We start from the raw sequence: 15,508 nt of genomic DNA, 5'->3' as shown, positions 1-15,508 counted from the left end.
AAAGGTCAATAAGTCTGTCCTGTTGGATTCCCTTGTTTCTATTCCATATTGAAGTAAGTCTGACCCACTTACAGCTTTAATATTTAACTATCTCTTATGTTGACTGACTATACAGTCTAACAAGAGCTTCTGACAAAATTAGAGAATACAGTACATTATCTTAGATATGATCTTGCCCCTTTAAAAAAGTTACAGCATTAGTTAAAATGTGTTATCCGAAGCAAACTCCTTTCAGACGAAACTATTGGGTAAAATATAGTGAACTTGAATCTCAACCCTTACATAAAGCATCCCACAGAGGGTATGTGTGTGTTCAGGTGACTGACAGAGACCTTTCAGCTGGGGTTGACCACATCTGTGGCAGGCGTGGGGGAAATGCATCCAGGGAAGTGAGATCGAGATCAACACACACAAAGTCACTCTTTGTCTGCTCTACCTAGCGCACAGCCAGTGGGCCAGAGTAGTTTAACATAAGGGCTTGCTCAGCTTTCATTCTTTACTGCTCCTGCCTGGAAAGGATATGGGCTTTCTACAAATTCTGTTTTTGAAATGTTGAATATGAGTGCCTGAGTTCTGTGGATAGATGAACATGTGTAATAGCTGTATAATGTATATAAAACATATTAATGTTTCAACCAGATAATTGTTGTCTGTGTTTTTTTTGGGGGGGGGAGCTGTAGAAATATGAAAAGCTACTACTGAATACACCAGGATTTAGCCCTTTATCACACAGTAATGCCCTGTGAACCTGGCAAACACATGTTGGATCTAGGACAGTAAGACAGTACTCTCTCTGCCATCCAGACAGGGTACCAGTAGTTTCCAGTACATTAATGGTGCCTTTCTAACAACGTGAGGTAGTGCTTTATAAACTACATACCATACAGCTACTGTATTATGAACAGTAGCAATCAATGGCGAACTGATAAGGTTTTCATGAAACATATAATAATTGCTATACTGTATGTTCAGCTAAAAGACATGCTATGAAAGTCCAAACTATCCTTCCAGAATTGACCATTGACAACAATGATTTCTTCACAAATGTAAATAAATAATGCATATTTTGGGTGTCTCGCCATGTGGTTCGTGCTATGAAATTCTCTGACGCACTCCTGGCCAGCCAGGCTTCAACTGTAAAAATCTATGAATAAAGGCTATACAATTTTGTAGCATGAAATATAACATCAACATCAGTCATCAAAATGTATAAAATACTTACAAATTAAAAAAACAATACAAGATTTGAAATATCATAGAATTAAAACCTTTACCATGCATGCACATTACGTCTTTTTCTGTTCTGATACAAATATCTATGAGAGATTGCAGTTGTTAGACATTCAACTTATTTACAACATGTTATATACATCCAATATACAGTCTTAAAAGATCTACATTTGATCATTGTATCTTTATATATGTTGTGATCAAAGTGAATTGAACAGCCTTGAGAAGCTGAGGTGCAGCTTAGGAAGAGAGGGAAACCATAAGCAGTGTAATTACTGGCCGTGAAATGACTGGGTGTTAAATGACAAGTGCTCATTTTCATTGCCAGTGTCCTTGCAATGTGGATTCAAATGACTGCAAATACTCTGAATGCTTTGCCACCTGAGGGATTCTGTAGGCTGGGAGGAAGAATGGACACTTGTGTAAGTTTGCATCCAGCTAAGAACAGTTTACATAGTCAAGCCAAGGTACAGTATATGACACTGATACTAGCCTATAATGTATATTTTACCTTTATTTAACTAGGCAAGTCAGTTAAGAACAAATTCTTATTTTCAATGACGGCCTAGGAACAGTGGGTTAACTGCCTTGTTCAGGGGCAGAACAACATATTTTTACCTTGTCAGCTCAGGGATTCGATCTTACAACCTTTCGGTTACTGACCCAACGCTCTAACCACTAGGCTACCTACCACCCCAAATCTGACAAGGCAAAGAGTTTTTCTGACCACATGAGCCGACCAGGAAAAAATCCTGGTCCCTACCCATTACGCATCCAAAAGCATTTGCAACAGAGTCAAAACCCCACAATTGGCCTGCGTTTCCCTTATTCACGTCCCTTACCTTTCTGAAGAGATTCCGTTCTGATAGCTACCGCTGTACTGTCTCCTCTTGTCCACAGGCTGCACATCCAGGTAGCCTCCTGAGTCATTCTGAATGACACCAGCATGGATGGCTGCTCGACATATACTGGATTTCTAGAAAAAAACAAGGTAGGTTAGCGTAAAACATAGGCCGGTTCTATGAGAGAAATTAAATATTTGGAGGCCAGTGTCAGACATACAGTACATACATACAAGGACTTACATCCGAATACCATTGTGTTCCAATGACTCTGGCACGGGTCTCATGCAGACAATTGCGGGGGCAATACATCCTGGTGGGGGAAAAATATATTTTAAACACAGTACCTATCCAAACCAATTAACTTTACAGTAGAAGGTCAAGTTTGGTTTATTAGAAAGTGACCTCTTTCTTTACCTTGGACAGTGCCGTGCAGGTTTTTTGTAGGGACAGAACCGTGCAACGGTGGTCTCACATGTGACTGCTTTTACTGAGGAGCAAAGATGCCACAATGTCATTCAAACAATACATGCATTACTGAGACATAAAGGTTCACAACATGATAGTAGACCAGACATACCTGGTACAGTAAATACGTTGAAGGCATTTGCACTCCTGTTCATCCTGTAAATTTGAATCATTTGGTGTGAAAACGTGACACTTGTTGATTTGGCTTTATGACAAACACAATGGAGTGAGTAAAACAGACATAGTGGAGTGAGTAAAACAGACATAGTGGAGTGAGTAAAACAAACATAGTGGAGTGAGTAAAACAGACATAGTGGAGTGAGTAAAACAAACATAGTGGAGTGAGTAAAACAGACACAATGGAGTGAGTAAAACAAACATAGTGGAGTGAGTAAAACAAACATAGTGGAGTGAGTAAAACAGACATAATGGAGTGAGTAAAACAGACATAATGGAGTGAGTAAAACAAACATAGTGGAGTGAGTAAAACAGACATAATGGAGTGAGTAAAACAGACACAATGGAGTGAGTAAAACAAACATAGTGGAGTGAGTAAAACAGACATAATGGAGTGAGTAAAACAGACACAATGGAGTGAGTAAAACAGACATAATGGAGTGAGTAAAACAGACACAATGGAGTGAGTAAAACAGACATAATGGAGTGAGTAAAACAGACACAATGGAGTGAGTAAAACAGACATAATGGAGTGAGTAAAACAGACATAGTGGAGTGAGTAAAACAGACACAATGGAGTGAGTAAAACAGACATAATGGAGTGAGTAAAACAGACACAATGGAGTGAGTAAAACAGACATAATGGAGTGAGTAAAACAGACACAATGGAGTGGGTAAAACAGACATAATGGAGTGAGTAAAACAGACATAGTGGAGTGAGTAAAACAAACATAGTGGAGTGAGTAAAACAGACATACTGGAGTGAGTAAAACAGACATAGTGGAGTGAGTAAAACAGACATAGTGGAGTGAGTAAAACAAACATAGTGGAGTGAGTAAAACAGACATAGTGGAGTGAGTAAAACAGACATAGTGGAGTGAGTAAAACAAACATAGTGGAGTGAGTAAAACAAACATAGTGGAGTGAGTAAAACAGACATAATGGAGTGAGTAAAACAGACACAATGGAGTGAGTAAAACAGACACAATGGAGTGAGTAAAACAGACATAGTGGAGTGAGTAAAACAGACATAGTGGAGTGAGTAAAACAGACATAGTGGAGTGAGTAAAACAGACATAGTGGAGTGAGTAAAACAAACATAGTGGAGTGAGTAAAACAGACATAGTGGAGTAAGTAAAACAGACATAGTGGAGTGAGTAAAACAAACATAGTGGAGTGAGTAAAACAAACATAGTGGAGTGAGTAAAACAAACATAGTGGATTGAGTAAAACAGACATAATGGAGTGAGTAAAACAGACACAGTGGAGTGAGTAAAACAAACATAGTGGAGTGAGTAAAACAGACATAGTGGAGTGAGTAAAACAGACATAGTGGAGTGAGTAAAACAGACATAATGGAGTGAGTAAAACAGACACAGTGGAGTGAGTAAAACAAACATAGTGGAGTGAGTAAAACAGACATAGTGGAGTGAGTAAAACAGACATAGTGGAGTGAGTAAAACAGACATAGTGGAGTGAGTAAAACAGACATAATGGAGTGAGTAAAACAGACACAGTGGAGTGAGTAAAACAAACATAGTGGAGTGAGTAAAACAGACATAGTGGAGTGAGTAAAACAAACATAGTGGAGTGAGTAAAACTCACGCAACAGACTGAACACCATTTTTGTATGACTTTGTGAAATGTGATTTTCTTCCTTGTCTTGTAATGTCCAGCCAGCCTCCACCATCGTCTATGATTCCAGCGTGTAAACCAGCTCCGCAAACACTTGATTGCTGAAAAATTAAAACATGTTTCACTACTCTTTATACCAGGGTTCCCGAACTGGCGGCCTGCGGACCAAATCATTTTATTTGGCCCCCCCAAGTTTACTGAGCATATTCATTTTTTTTGTGTGAATTTTCCTTGTTGGACATAAAACACTGTAAAAACACCAGGAAATCAGCTCCAAGTGATTTTATTTGAGGAAATCTGTTCCCAAGTTTTCCCACACATAAATAGAGAGATATGTGATTGTATCCCAATGTAATCATTACGTTTTTGTCAGGTACTATATCGGTTTGCGCTTCTTCTTATTGTGGTCAATTTGCAGTGTACAAATGATTTATAATTATGTTCTGGCCCCCCGACCATCCTCAGCCTGCAGTTGAATTTAGTTGGGGAACCCTGCTTTATATAAAGTATTATGACAGTATACTATGGCTATCCCCAACTGTTCAACTCCCGCACTGAGGGCTGTTATCCAATACTGTTCAAGAATTAGAATATGTGAGCAAAATGACTAAAGTTGTTTTATATCATTATTTTATATCCCACAACTTGTGCACTGATAATAGACAAAACAAATTGACAGATACAAAATAGTGTTTTCTTTTCGTACCATATCATAATACCCAGTCCCTATTACTTTTCCTGGGCTAGACAAGCATCCAGGAGGACACTCGTACCTGCAAGAAGAAACAATAGTTATAACTCAGCTTTGACCGATTCACAGGAATGAGTAAGAACTCGTAAGTGACAGCATCGACTTTAGGAACAACTTAGGCCTACCTACAGTATTACTAGCGTTTCCTTTACAATTTCGGCCTACCTACAGTATTACTAGCGTTTCCTTTTCAATTTAGGCCTACCTACAGTATTACTAGTGTTCCCTTTTTAATTTAGGCCTACCTACAGTATTACTAGCGTTTCCTTTACAATTTCGGCCTACCTACAGTATTACTAGCGTTTCCTTTACAATTTCGGCCTACCTACAGTATTACTAGTGTTTCCTTTTCAATTTAGGTCTACCTACAGTATTACTAGTGTTTCCTTTTCAATTTAGGCCTACCTACAGTATTACTAGCGTTTCCTTTACAACGTAGGCCTACCTACAGTATTACTAGCGTTTCCTTTACAATTTCGGCCTACCTACAGTATTACTAGTGTTTCCTTTTCAATTTAGGCCTACCTACAGTATTACTAGTGTTTCCTTTACAATTTCGGCCTACCTACAGTATTACTAGTGTTTCCTTTACAATTTCGGCCTACCTATTACAAGTGGTTCCTTTACAACGATCACGCAGCTTGGTCTCACAGTCCATCTGTTGACCTTTAAAAACAAGAAAACCAATCTCACTTAGATCTTCTGGCAATCATTCCAAATATAGACTTATCTGTCTGGTGACAGACATGTCCTACTGTACAATGACATTGTGTATGAAATACAGTGCAATCAAATGAGAGATCAATTCTTACACATTTGCACTGTGCTGACCAACTCATTCCTCTCCACGTTGTCATTGGATGATGGTGTTGGTGGCAGTGGTCTCGCCCGAGGCTCTTGGGCCCTCGGTTCTGGCTGTGGCTCCGGCTCAATGTAATTTGTCTCTTCTAGTTCAGGGGCAGGACGTCTCTGTACTCCGTTCTCTGAAGAAGAACAAGAGCCACATCACATGTTATATGCCCTGCAAAACAAAAATGTGAAAAGCAACCAATTTATTTTGCACCAAAAAAGCAGCCTACCTTTGTAGCAGAGATTGTCCCTACAGCCTCCACCGTAGCTGGGAGGACAGGCAGAGCACGGGCTGCCATGTTTGTATGGGGCATGCCCCCACCAGTTTCCCCTGCACACAAATTACATCATAAAACACACTGAACCTTTTGACCCAATCCCTCCCAGTTCCAATACACTACATAATATACAGCAATTTCAACTTAATAAAACGTTTTTGTAGGGGGGACAAACATAAGAATATATTTTTTTAAACCGGAAGACTTACGGCGGTGAGTAGTTGCAAACCAAGTACACAGCTTTAGTCCAAATCATGCCCCACACATTCATATTGTAGCACACATTGATAGCGCATCCAATATGGCTGCTTGTTGCCCAAACCATCTGCAAAGAGAGACAAAGTAGCTACCTTCAGATAATGGTCCTCTCAGACTTCTCTGGCCTTAAATAAAGTGTTATGATATTGTCACAGGAAACTCTTACCTGTGTGTAGTGAGTGCAGACGGGACCAGAGCATCTGAAAGGGCAGTGTGGGTTACATTCCTGTGGATAGGGATAGCTGTAGTCTCTCACTTCATCATACCAGGCTTGGACGTGAAATGTTGGTGGTCGTTCTCTGAGGAAAGTGGAAACAAAACAATTGAACTAACTGGACACAACCCATGGCAATATATCAGTACTCTGTACTCCACTGTTTAATCACACATTTGTTGCCTCATGAGTTTATATGACCCCACAACTGTCATTCATCCTGTTAAAGCCACCTAAAACAAAGTATCAAGGAGTAATCATGTTAGGAAATGTACATACAGTACTACTGTATAATGACATAATGCATATAATCAAACTGGTCATCTCTCCTGTTACCATACAGACCTTCCCCAGTGGGCACCCAGGTTCTGTCCAATCTGGGTTAGCATGTGTTGTGGTCCATGCTCCCACAGACAGGTGTGTGCCCAGTGTTCAGCACTCCTCTCCAGCTCCGTATCCCAAACCTTTCAAATGTGAAAGTCAGAGTTATTCTGATAAGCTAAACGCATATCTGCAGGCACATCAGATTGGTGCTAGAGCTACTGAGACTAAAACTCTTAAAAGTGCTTGTATTAGTGTTACTTAGACTCTAGAAATACAAAATTCTTGATAAACGGAAATGCAAATCTTAGCATTCTTCCCAGAAAGTATTGAGGGACCTGAAGGCATTTTTAGTACTACTGGCCTCTTTGCATCAACTCTGCACTAAAGTGCACCAATCTGCACATGATACAGATCTTGTATTGGGTCAATTGACACTATAAACTATTTGTGCACCACTTGTTTCTGCCAAAGAGCTAAGTAGATATGATGTGAGGAATTCTAATGTTTCTGCCAAGCTGTAGTAAAATTGTCCATTAGAAGAATAGGTGTAGTGTGCTGCTGTTCTGCTGTTTAATTGCACTAACACCCATCAAGGTTCATTTTCAAAAGGTGCCAGTCGGCTGCCCTGTACAGTCCTAATGTCTTCCATGTGTCGTACATTACATTAGTGATATCTGCATTATGTACTGCTTAGTGTTAGTGTAGTGGTCTTGAAGGAAATGGACATACTGTAGTCCTGGATACTAATCTCCGTTTATACATGGAAATCGTTCAAATTATCCAAATAGTGTTGGATATTTACATTAAGACATCGAAATTATGTCCTCTAAAAGGCAAATCCTTTGTGTTCTTCTCAACATTTACAGTTAACCCCTCCATCTGGGAACAGTACTTTACATTGCTTCCAGGAATCCTTTGCAGAAACCTATATTTGATCAACCATACTTCAAAGGATGATGCTCAACTGTTAAAGGTTTGAGTCAACACAGATCCATCTTTGTTGCCAAAGGAAATGCAAAGATTAAATAAAGACTAATATTTGAAGATGTGACTTTAAATGGTTGAGGCAGAGTGCACAATAACAGTGGAAGAGAGAGCTGGTTGGTTGCCAAGGCAGGGGCCAGAGCTCGAGGTTTGACAGGGGCAGTGACATACTGGCTTTATTGCTTGGCTGTTGGTCAGGCTTGCTTTTAGGTTTTGATCTATTTGAGCTCTCTGCTCCCAGCAGTGGTGGGAAAAGTACACAATTTTCATACTTGAGTAAGAGTAAAGATATCTTAATAGAAAATGGCTCAAGTAAAAGTGAACGTCACCCAGTAAAATACTACTTGAGTAAAAATATTTGGTTTTACTTAAGTATAGTTGTGGAAAATTCCCTCAATTGTCATACTTAAAAGTAAAAAGTAAATGCTAGATATCAAATTCCTTATATTAATGAAGCAAACCAAACTTTCTTGTGTTTTAAATTTACAAAAATGTACAAATGCAATTTGTACAATAAGATTAAGTGAATCTGCCAGATCAGAGGCGGTTGGGATGACAACGCATTATACTGGTAGGTGTGTTGTGAATTGGACCATACTGCTGTCCTGCCTGAGCATTCAAAAGTACTTTTGGGTGTCAGGGAAAATGTATGGGAATACATTTACATATTTTCTTTAGGAATGTAGTGGTATAAAAGTAAAACTTGTCCAAAAGATAAATTCTCAAGTAAAGTACAGATACTTCTAAAAAACTACTTAAGTAGTACGTCAAAGTATTTTGACTTAGTTACTTTACACCACCGGCTCCCAGAGCTTGGTGTGAAACCTCTGCATTGGCCCTGGCTTTCCAAATGTGATCTGCTGAAACCATTCTGGTTGAATGGATTTGAGAATGTTCCAGATTCTCAGGCCTACATGTCTTGAGTCTATGAGCAAGTATCATCCGTTAGCTTAGATGAAGTATGAGTGCAAAATAAGTAACTAACACTTGCTTCAATCTGTAGTACTGTACAATCTCCTTCTTCAGTACGAGCAAGAGTCATCTTCCAATTGCCTACAGTCAATCTTAGGAAAACCTAAACATAACATAAATATAGCAGACACAGTTGGTCCTGGCTTAGCTTTCTTACCATATACTCCATATTTGAAGCTTGAGGATAAACTTGACCTCTGAGCTTGTTGTGCAAATCGAGGATGAGGTGCATATCACCCTCAGTGATGGCTCTCTTCCCTCTCTGTTTGGACACCCACCACTCATCATCTTTGTTCATATACTTCTCCAGTATAGCCTCCAGGTGAGTAGAGTTAGGGATCACCATAGAAAGTACTGTTTGGGCAAAAAATAGCAACCCAAACCCTCTCAGCCAGTCCTGAGGTACACCCTTCATGATGACGATCAGCCTCTCCAGCCTCTGTGATTCACTCCAATACAAAATCTGTATTCTGTTGGCTAAACAAAATTACAAATTAAATACAATATGATGGTTGGTCAAGCATTCAGAGATCTTTATTCAATTTAATATTATTGGTTATTGATTTATGCATTCACTTGAATGTGAGAACTGATGAATTTTCACATCTCTGGCACAAGAATATCATACATTAGAATTAGAACGGTAATACTGTACATAGCTTTGGTGTATTTTAAGCTCTTGACAGTAGGTCAATTGCACTGTTCACACAAAAAAATACGTTTTTGCAAAGCACATGCAATATTTCAGGAGCATGCGTATTGCGTGTGAAATTCTCTCACAGGCTACAAGGCAAGGCAATTCACCTCCGATCCTGTATTAATACAAAGTTATAATACAAAACAGTATTTTTCGTTATCCCAGTGTCGAATATATATATATATTTTTTTAAATGTACCTTTTACCAAAACGTTTTGTTCAATCTGGTCAACTATCCCCGGGAAACAATGTCCAACTCCAAAAGTTGTATTGAAGCAGAATGGTGAACATGAGAGCTACTCTTTATACATCCTAAGATTTAGGACATCTACAGGAGCCTACATTTACGTAATAAGTAAGTAAGTTCGGATATCGTACATCCACCAAGGAATCTAGAGAGCGTACCTGTATAATCATTCAAGTATGAGCGCTCCCTGCGTTTATATGCCAAATTTAGATTTAGCGATGCGTAACGCCGCAGACCCCGCCCTTGGCCTCCTCTTGTGTTCCCAGATTGAACTATTGGATGACTGCTTCTGATCCCAGCCAACCCACTCAAGTTATAGCAAGGTAAACTTTGGGTAATGAGAGCACACTCACATGTAAATGTAGTATTTCTTTAGAATTGTATTTCTGTTTATGTTTGTTGGTAAGATTTTGAGATGTTCAGTTATCACATTTACTGTAATGGGATTTGAGTTGAATGGATGAATGAACTATTACTGTACTGTACACCCCAAACATCACTGTCTATGTTGTTACAAGCCTCTCTAACGTTGTGCCTGCATCCATGACACTAAGAAAAGCTGCACTCTGAACTTGCTGTCCTCCTAAATCCCCTGCCTTTGTTAAGCAACACAACCCAACTGAGCTCTGCAGCTTAAAGATGGCCAAACCCATCAAAACTGATTAGGCTTTTTCCACTTCAGTAAACATCAACCCAAGTTTGAGAAACAGACTCTGTTCCTCAGGTGGGTATCATGGAGATAGCTGGTATCCTCTGGGTAGAGGGCATGCTGTGCTCCCTGTTTTATGAGTGCCTTCCTGGGCATCAGATTCTCAGCACCTTAGGTCATGCTGACTTCAATCCTGCCTTCCTAGTAAGATGTCTAGAGGAATCAACCCACATGACCAAGAAATGTCCACTCAGGTGGAAATGAAGTCAGTGCCCAGCTAAGACCTGTAACAAGTTGCTGTACAGTGCCATGGTTGCTTCCAGGTGACTGCATTGATGGGGCAACTTGTACAAGCAAATACATTTTGGGTGAATAAGTACCACTGCCAATTCAAAGTTGCCTACTAGGGGAATTTTAATCCCATTGATAGTCCTCTTTAGTGCTTTACAGTAGAGATGCAGACACTCCATGCTAGGGGTCAATTGGGTTCTAGCACTGCAAGACTCCAAGTCAGTGGGGAACTGAACAGGTCCAAGAGATAATTGGCTTATGGGCTGGGCCTAAACAAATTCTCTGTAATGATGTTGACCAGGGACATTCTTTTGATTTTATTTAGCAGTGTACAGAACGTTTCAGCAGATAGTTCACATTGTGTCTAAATAACCTTTTCCTGTGTTGTTTTCCCTATTATTAATTTCATTACTTGTCTTTGTGTGACTTATGTGCAAAATGTCCATAATTATCAGTCTTCACACAGGGACATTGTTGAATATTCACAAGGGAATATTCCACTGCAGGCAGAGTTTTTTTCGCTGCACCTTTTATACCTGCTGTAAACTGTGTAGCCCATGTGACAAATAAAATTTGATTTGAGAAAAAAAGGTTTACTTTGTCAGGCTTGCCCTCTGGTGTTCTCCTTTCATCACTACAGCTGCTAAACCTTCTTCTGATGCAGTTGGACATTCCAAACACACTTTCTCAAGCAAGACACACTCAGTTACAGCTTTATTCTATAACAATGGTAACAGGCCATAGCAATTACATGAACACAAATATAAGTGACATTCAATGGTGTAAAAATATGAAGCATCATGCAAATAAAAACAACAACATGTAATTCATGTTCTGGAAAACACTTCAGAAGTACTTACAAAAATACAGTAAATCTTTAATAAAACGATATTTATCAATGTTGAAAATGCTACTGACATATGGTACTGTGAGCTGGGGTCAATCGATCCAATATTCTCTTGTCTTTATAATTATGAGGAAGCTTATTAACCACTGCCTTAGTGGAGGTATTTGTAGGTTTGACCTCTGTACCAAATAGTCAATCAAAAGTCACCAACAAAAACACCATGATTGCTGATCAATACATTTGACCATCAATATGATGGTAAGACAACAATAAGTTGTACGCTGTATGATACTCATTTACATCTCAAAACCAAATCAAATGTAGCTTATAATTCAAAATGTGTAATTGTATAAAAAAGGTACATTGTACATATAAAGTATTTGTGGGAAATACATCTGACATTTGAAGCAATGTGAAATTATGATATCTGACAGTTCATTATTAAAACGGATGTCTAAATGGTTTACTTGAACCAGTACATGTAGTTGGACGCTATTGCAGGGAAACATTGGTTGTTACTACATGAGCCTCCGTAGCTTGGTGGGCATGCTGAACATGGGATGCCAACTCTGTAGGGAGGTTCTCCTACCCAGTTCCCCCTGGAAAAAAAAGAATAATAATGTCATTCTTGTTGTAGTTGAAAGATGCTCCCTTGGGCATTAAACATATCCTTTTCCAATTTCAATTAATGTAGTTGTCATTTCCCATTTGACAAATCTAAAGCATAATAGCGGCTATACTTGTTATTATGCATAAAATAGCCTTGATGCTTTCATAATGACATCAGTTTACGTGAACACCTATAAATCTGTTCTCATTCGGTCTGACAATGTGCTTCTGAAATGTAAGAGAGAGGATATCAATCATTCAGCTGTGATAAGTGGAGCTTGTTAAGGTATTAAGCAGGACTCACTTTGGGGAATAATTACAGACCAGGTATGTTGCTTGTCTCCACATGGCTCCCCAGACAACCATGTTATAGCACGTTTGAACTGCACACCCAACTCTGTTCGTCGTAGCCCACACCATCTGAATATCAGTCAGAGAAGTCTTTTGAGGATAAAAAATACTTTCCTGAAAAAGAAGAAACTCCAGCACCCTGGTTATCCTGAATACTGCACAAACGATTGAATTCATCTCGTAGAAGCAATGTTTAGGTCAATAGACCTTCATCAGGGTCTTCGTCAGGAGAAGACTACCCCAAAGATTCTCAAATCTAAAGTGCCTAGACGGCTATTGTACCTGAGTGTAATGTGTACACATCGGTGCAGAGCACCTCATAGGACACCTGGGGTTGCAGTCACGAGGGTATGGAAACATGTAATCCTTGGCTTCGTCATACCAAGGTTTGACCAGCTGCAGAATGGAGCGATATCTGGAAGAAACACATCAAGTACATTCATTTTGTGCCATAGTCAACATTGCATGAGGTTGGACTCAAAGATGGCATTGCTCGGATCCCCCTCAATCAATAAAAACAAATAAAATATTGTATCAACACGTGGTCAGTTGATATATGATTGACACATCCCAGGCTTTACATACCCCCCTGTTCTGACCGACAGGTTCTGTCCCAGGTATCTCAGTAGAAACGGTGGTCCATGTTCCCAGAGACACGTGGCTGCCCAGGCTTCAGCAGATCTGGCAAGGCCTTCATCCCACACCTGTATGTGTTGCAGACATGATAATGCATTCATTGGGATTGAACCTAAAAGTGCACAAAAGCCATGCATTGTGAGTTGCTCTCAAAAATATCTACCTGAATTAACTTGCATGAATACAAAATGCACAAAACTGCTCATTAGTTATATTTTGATACCCAATAGAAACAGTAAAGCTTCTTGCAATGATATCGAATAGATGCCAGAAACACCCCCCCAAAATGTTTTACAAATATATATATTATTCTGTGACCATGAGCACACTGATTTTATGTAGTAACCTCATGTTTCCAGCAGGGTAGGCCATAGACCAAGCCATAGTAGCAACATGACTCATGATGCATGCCTACATTTTAATTGGCAAAAAAGTTATACAGTAAGTTATCAGATCAAATCACAAAGGCAACATTACGCCAACAAATTTCAAATAAAAAGTAGCCTACTAGTTTAGCATGTAAAACATTTTCAATTGAATCTCAATTAAAACTTGCACTCACCATATACTCCATATTTGCAGCAGGTGGAAAGACGTTTGCTCGGACTTTATTGTGATAGTCAAGGATGGCAAGCATGTCGCTTTGCGAAATCCAGCGTTTCCGTCTAGACTTGGGGATGAGCGCAGACACCTGCGCGTTTAACGTTGAGTTCATGTCGGTGAAATTGGATATAGAAGTGGAATCTGTTGAGTTATGGATGAGCAATCCACTTGCTCCACGGGCTATGCAGAACAGGACCACATTGGTAAAATAGCACATGCCTTTCATTCTTCTCCAGTTTAGTCACGTACTGTAAAGAAAAACAAAGAAAATAACAGTCTCGTTTGAAATAAAACAAGTAACCTACATTACTATGGATAATTATGTCATGCTCTTGAATAAAAACGCAAAGGTAGAAAGATCACATCAATTCTTAAAAAAATAATAATTGCCAAATAACTATTCTATTCAAACTATCACTTCCCTGATTAGATTCAAAATATAACATGAAAGTTTGATCCAAAATACATTGTTGAATAGCCAATGTCTTACCCGCAATTCAGAAAGTCTCAGATGAGCCTGTTCAAAGTTGTACAATTCCCTTCTCTGCGTACTCTGTTCAATCCCTCTCTCACTCTACTGCCACATGCCTCTGCCTTGGCCACGGTTTTTATAATCTGTCATTGCTCAAGGAGAATATGGTAAACAGTGTCTGAGGTGTTAATGTCAACATTATATCATTTGTATGCTACTTGTAACATTGTTTATTGCATACTTATTTATTGGAAATCAAATTTCATTACATTTAGGTCAAGTTAGGATTATATCCTTTATATTACTGTAATAGCAAGGTGTCTTCTTCATGACTTCACTCAGTTGGTTGTCAGCATCACAATGCCATGCTTGTTGTTCCCGATGATATTGTACTAGTTATCAGTCCATGATGCAGTTAACTTTCTGCTCTTATTTGAAATTGGATCAGGCTCATGCTCTTGAACAACAAAACCTTGTCTGGAAGAGACCAAACACTGATTTAGATAGTCTCAGGTTTTCCAACTACAGTATCGCAAGTCATTTTCCTGGTCTGAGGTCTCCTGTGCCTAGGGTTTCTTGTCATGTTCATTGTAATGGAAGGATTACACTTGTTCAGTGGCCAAATCTATTGCCTGGCCACTCTCCCCCTCCCCCCAGAATAAAATAAGTGCCAACTTGAAAAAAAATCAAAAAGGGTCATAATTTTCTTTGCCATTTGGAAATGAACTGAAGCAAAGTGCTTCAGTGATTTACCCCATCGTTTGTTATTTTGCTTATTTTTCTTAGCGCTTTTGAAAGTTTTATTGGAAGAATGACATACTTGTTTTCTTCCAAATAGTGCAGTGATATAAAAACTTGGCTGTAAACTCAGAGCCGTCTTTGAGTTCCATTGATTCAGTTTACTCAAGTTTTAATATTGCAACATCAAGAATGACAATTCATACACATCAAGGGAGTTGTGTCCTATTTTGTTGCCTGCAAAGAATGACATGAATAATATGTTAGGCTACAGTTTAGAAGAAACTAAAAGTACAGTTCAAGTGATGTTCATTCATGGCAATTTAATGGTAGCCTACCATTCAAGGCAGTGTTTTCCCTTCTTAGCCACAAGGACTTAGTTCCCT

General features: G+C 39.1%; 2 protein-coding genes across 3 annotated transcripts; both read right to left on the bottom strand.

The window, feature by feature from the left end:
* Positions 1-703: 703 nt before the first annotated feature.
* LOC106569228 (cysteine-rich secretory protein LCCL domain-containing 1) lies at positions 704-10,126 on the bottom strand. The gene is made up of 15 exons (XM_014140385.2): positions 9,879-10,126; positions 9,140-9,459; positions 7,048-7,166; positions 6,655-6,787; positions 6,440-6,555; positions 6,183-6,283; positions 5,916-6,086; positions 5,709-5,769; positions 5,059-5,125; positions 4,323-4,453; positions 2,653-2,696; positions 2,490-2,562; positions 2,316-2,385; positions 2,073-2,206; positions 704-1,628 (listed from the first exon to the last, which is right to left on the bottom strand). Exons 2-15 carry the CDS (start codon positions 9,395-9,397, stop codon positions 1,577-1,579), a joined length of 1,530 nt encoding a protein of 509 aa, XP_013995860.2. The 5' UTR covers positions 9,398-9,459; positions 9,879-10,126; the 3' UTR covers positions 704-1,576.
* Positions 10,127-11,563: 1,437 nt separating this feature from the next.
* pi15b (peptidase inhibitor 15b) lies at positions 11,564-14,675 on the bottom strand. Of its 2 annotated transcripts, none has more exons than XM_014140476.2 (6): positions 14,403-14,675; positions 13,872-14,160; positions 13,259-13,377; positions 12,956-13,088; positions 12,627-12,763; positions 11,564-12,312 (listed from the first exon to the last, which is right to left on the bottom strand). In XM_014140476.2, exons 2-6 carry the CDS (start codon positions 14,136-14,138, stop codon positions 12,177-12,179), a joined length of 792 nt encoding a protein of 263 aa, XP_013995951.1. In that variant the 5' UTR covers positions 14,139-14,160; positions 14,403-14,675; the 3' UTR covers positions 11,564-12,176. The 2 variants fall into 2 exon arrangements, with proteins under 2 accessions (XP_013995951.1, XP_013995952.1); XM_014140477.2 differs by having other exon boundaries at positions 12,627-12,742; positions 14,403-14,571.
* Positions 14,676-15,508: the final 833 nt, after the last annotated feature.

Source organism: Salmo salar, chromosome ssa14, assembly GCF_905237065.1.
Source record: "Salmo salar chromosome ssa14, Ssal_v3.1, whole genome shotgun sequence".
NCBI lineage: Eukaryota > Metazoa > Chordata > Actinopteri > Salmoniformes > Salmonidae > Salmo > Salmo salar.
The sequence above is the reverse complement of the archived record's forward strand: the minus strand, read 5'-3'. Positions and strand labels throughout refer to the sequence as shown.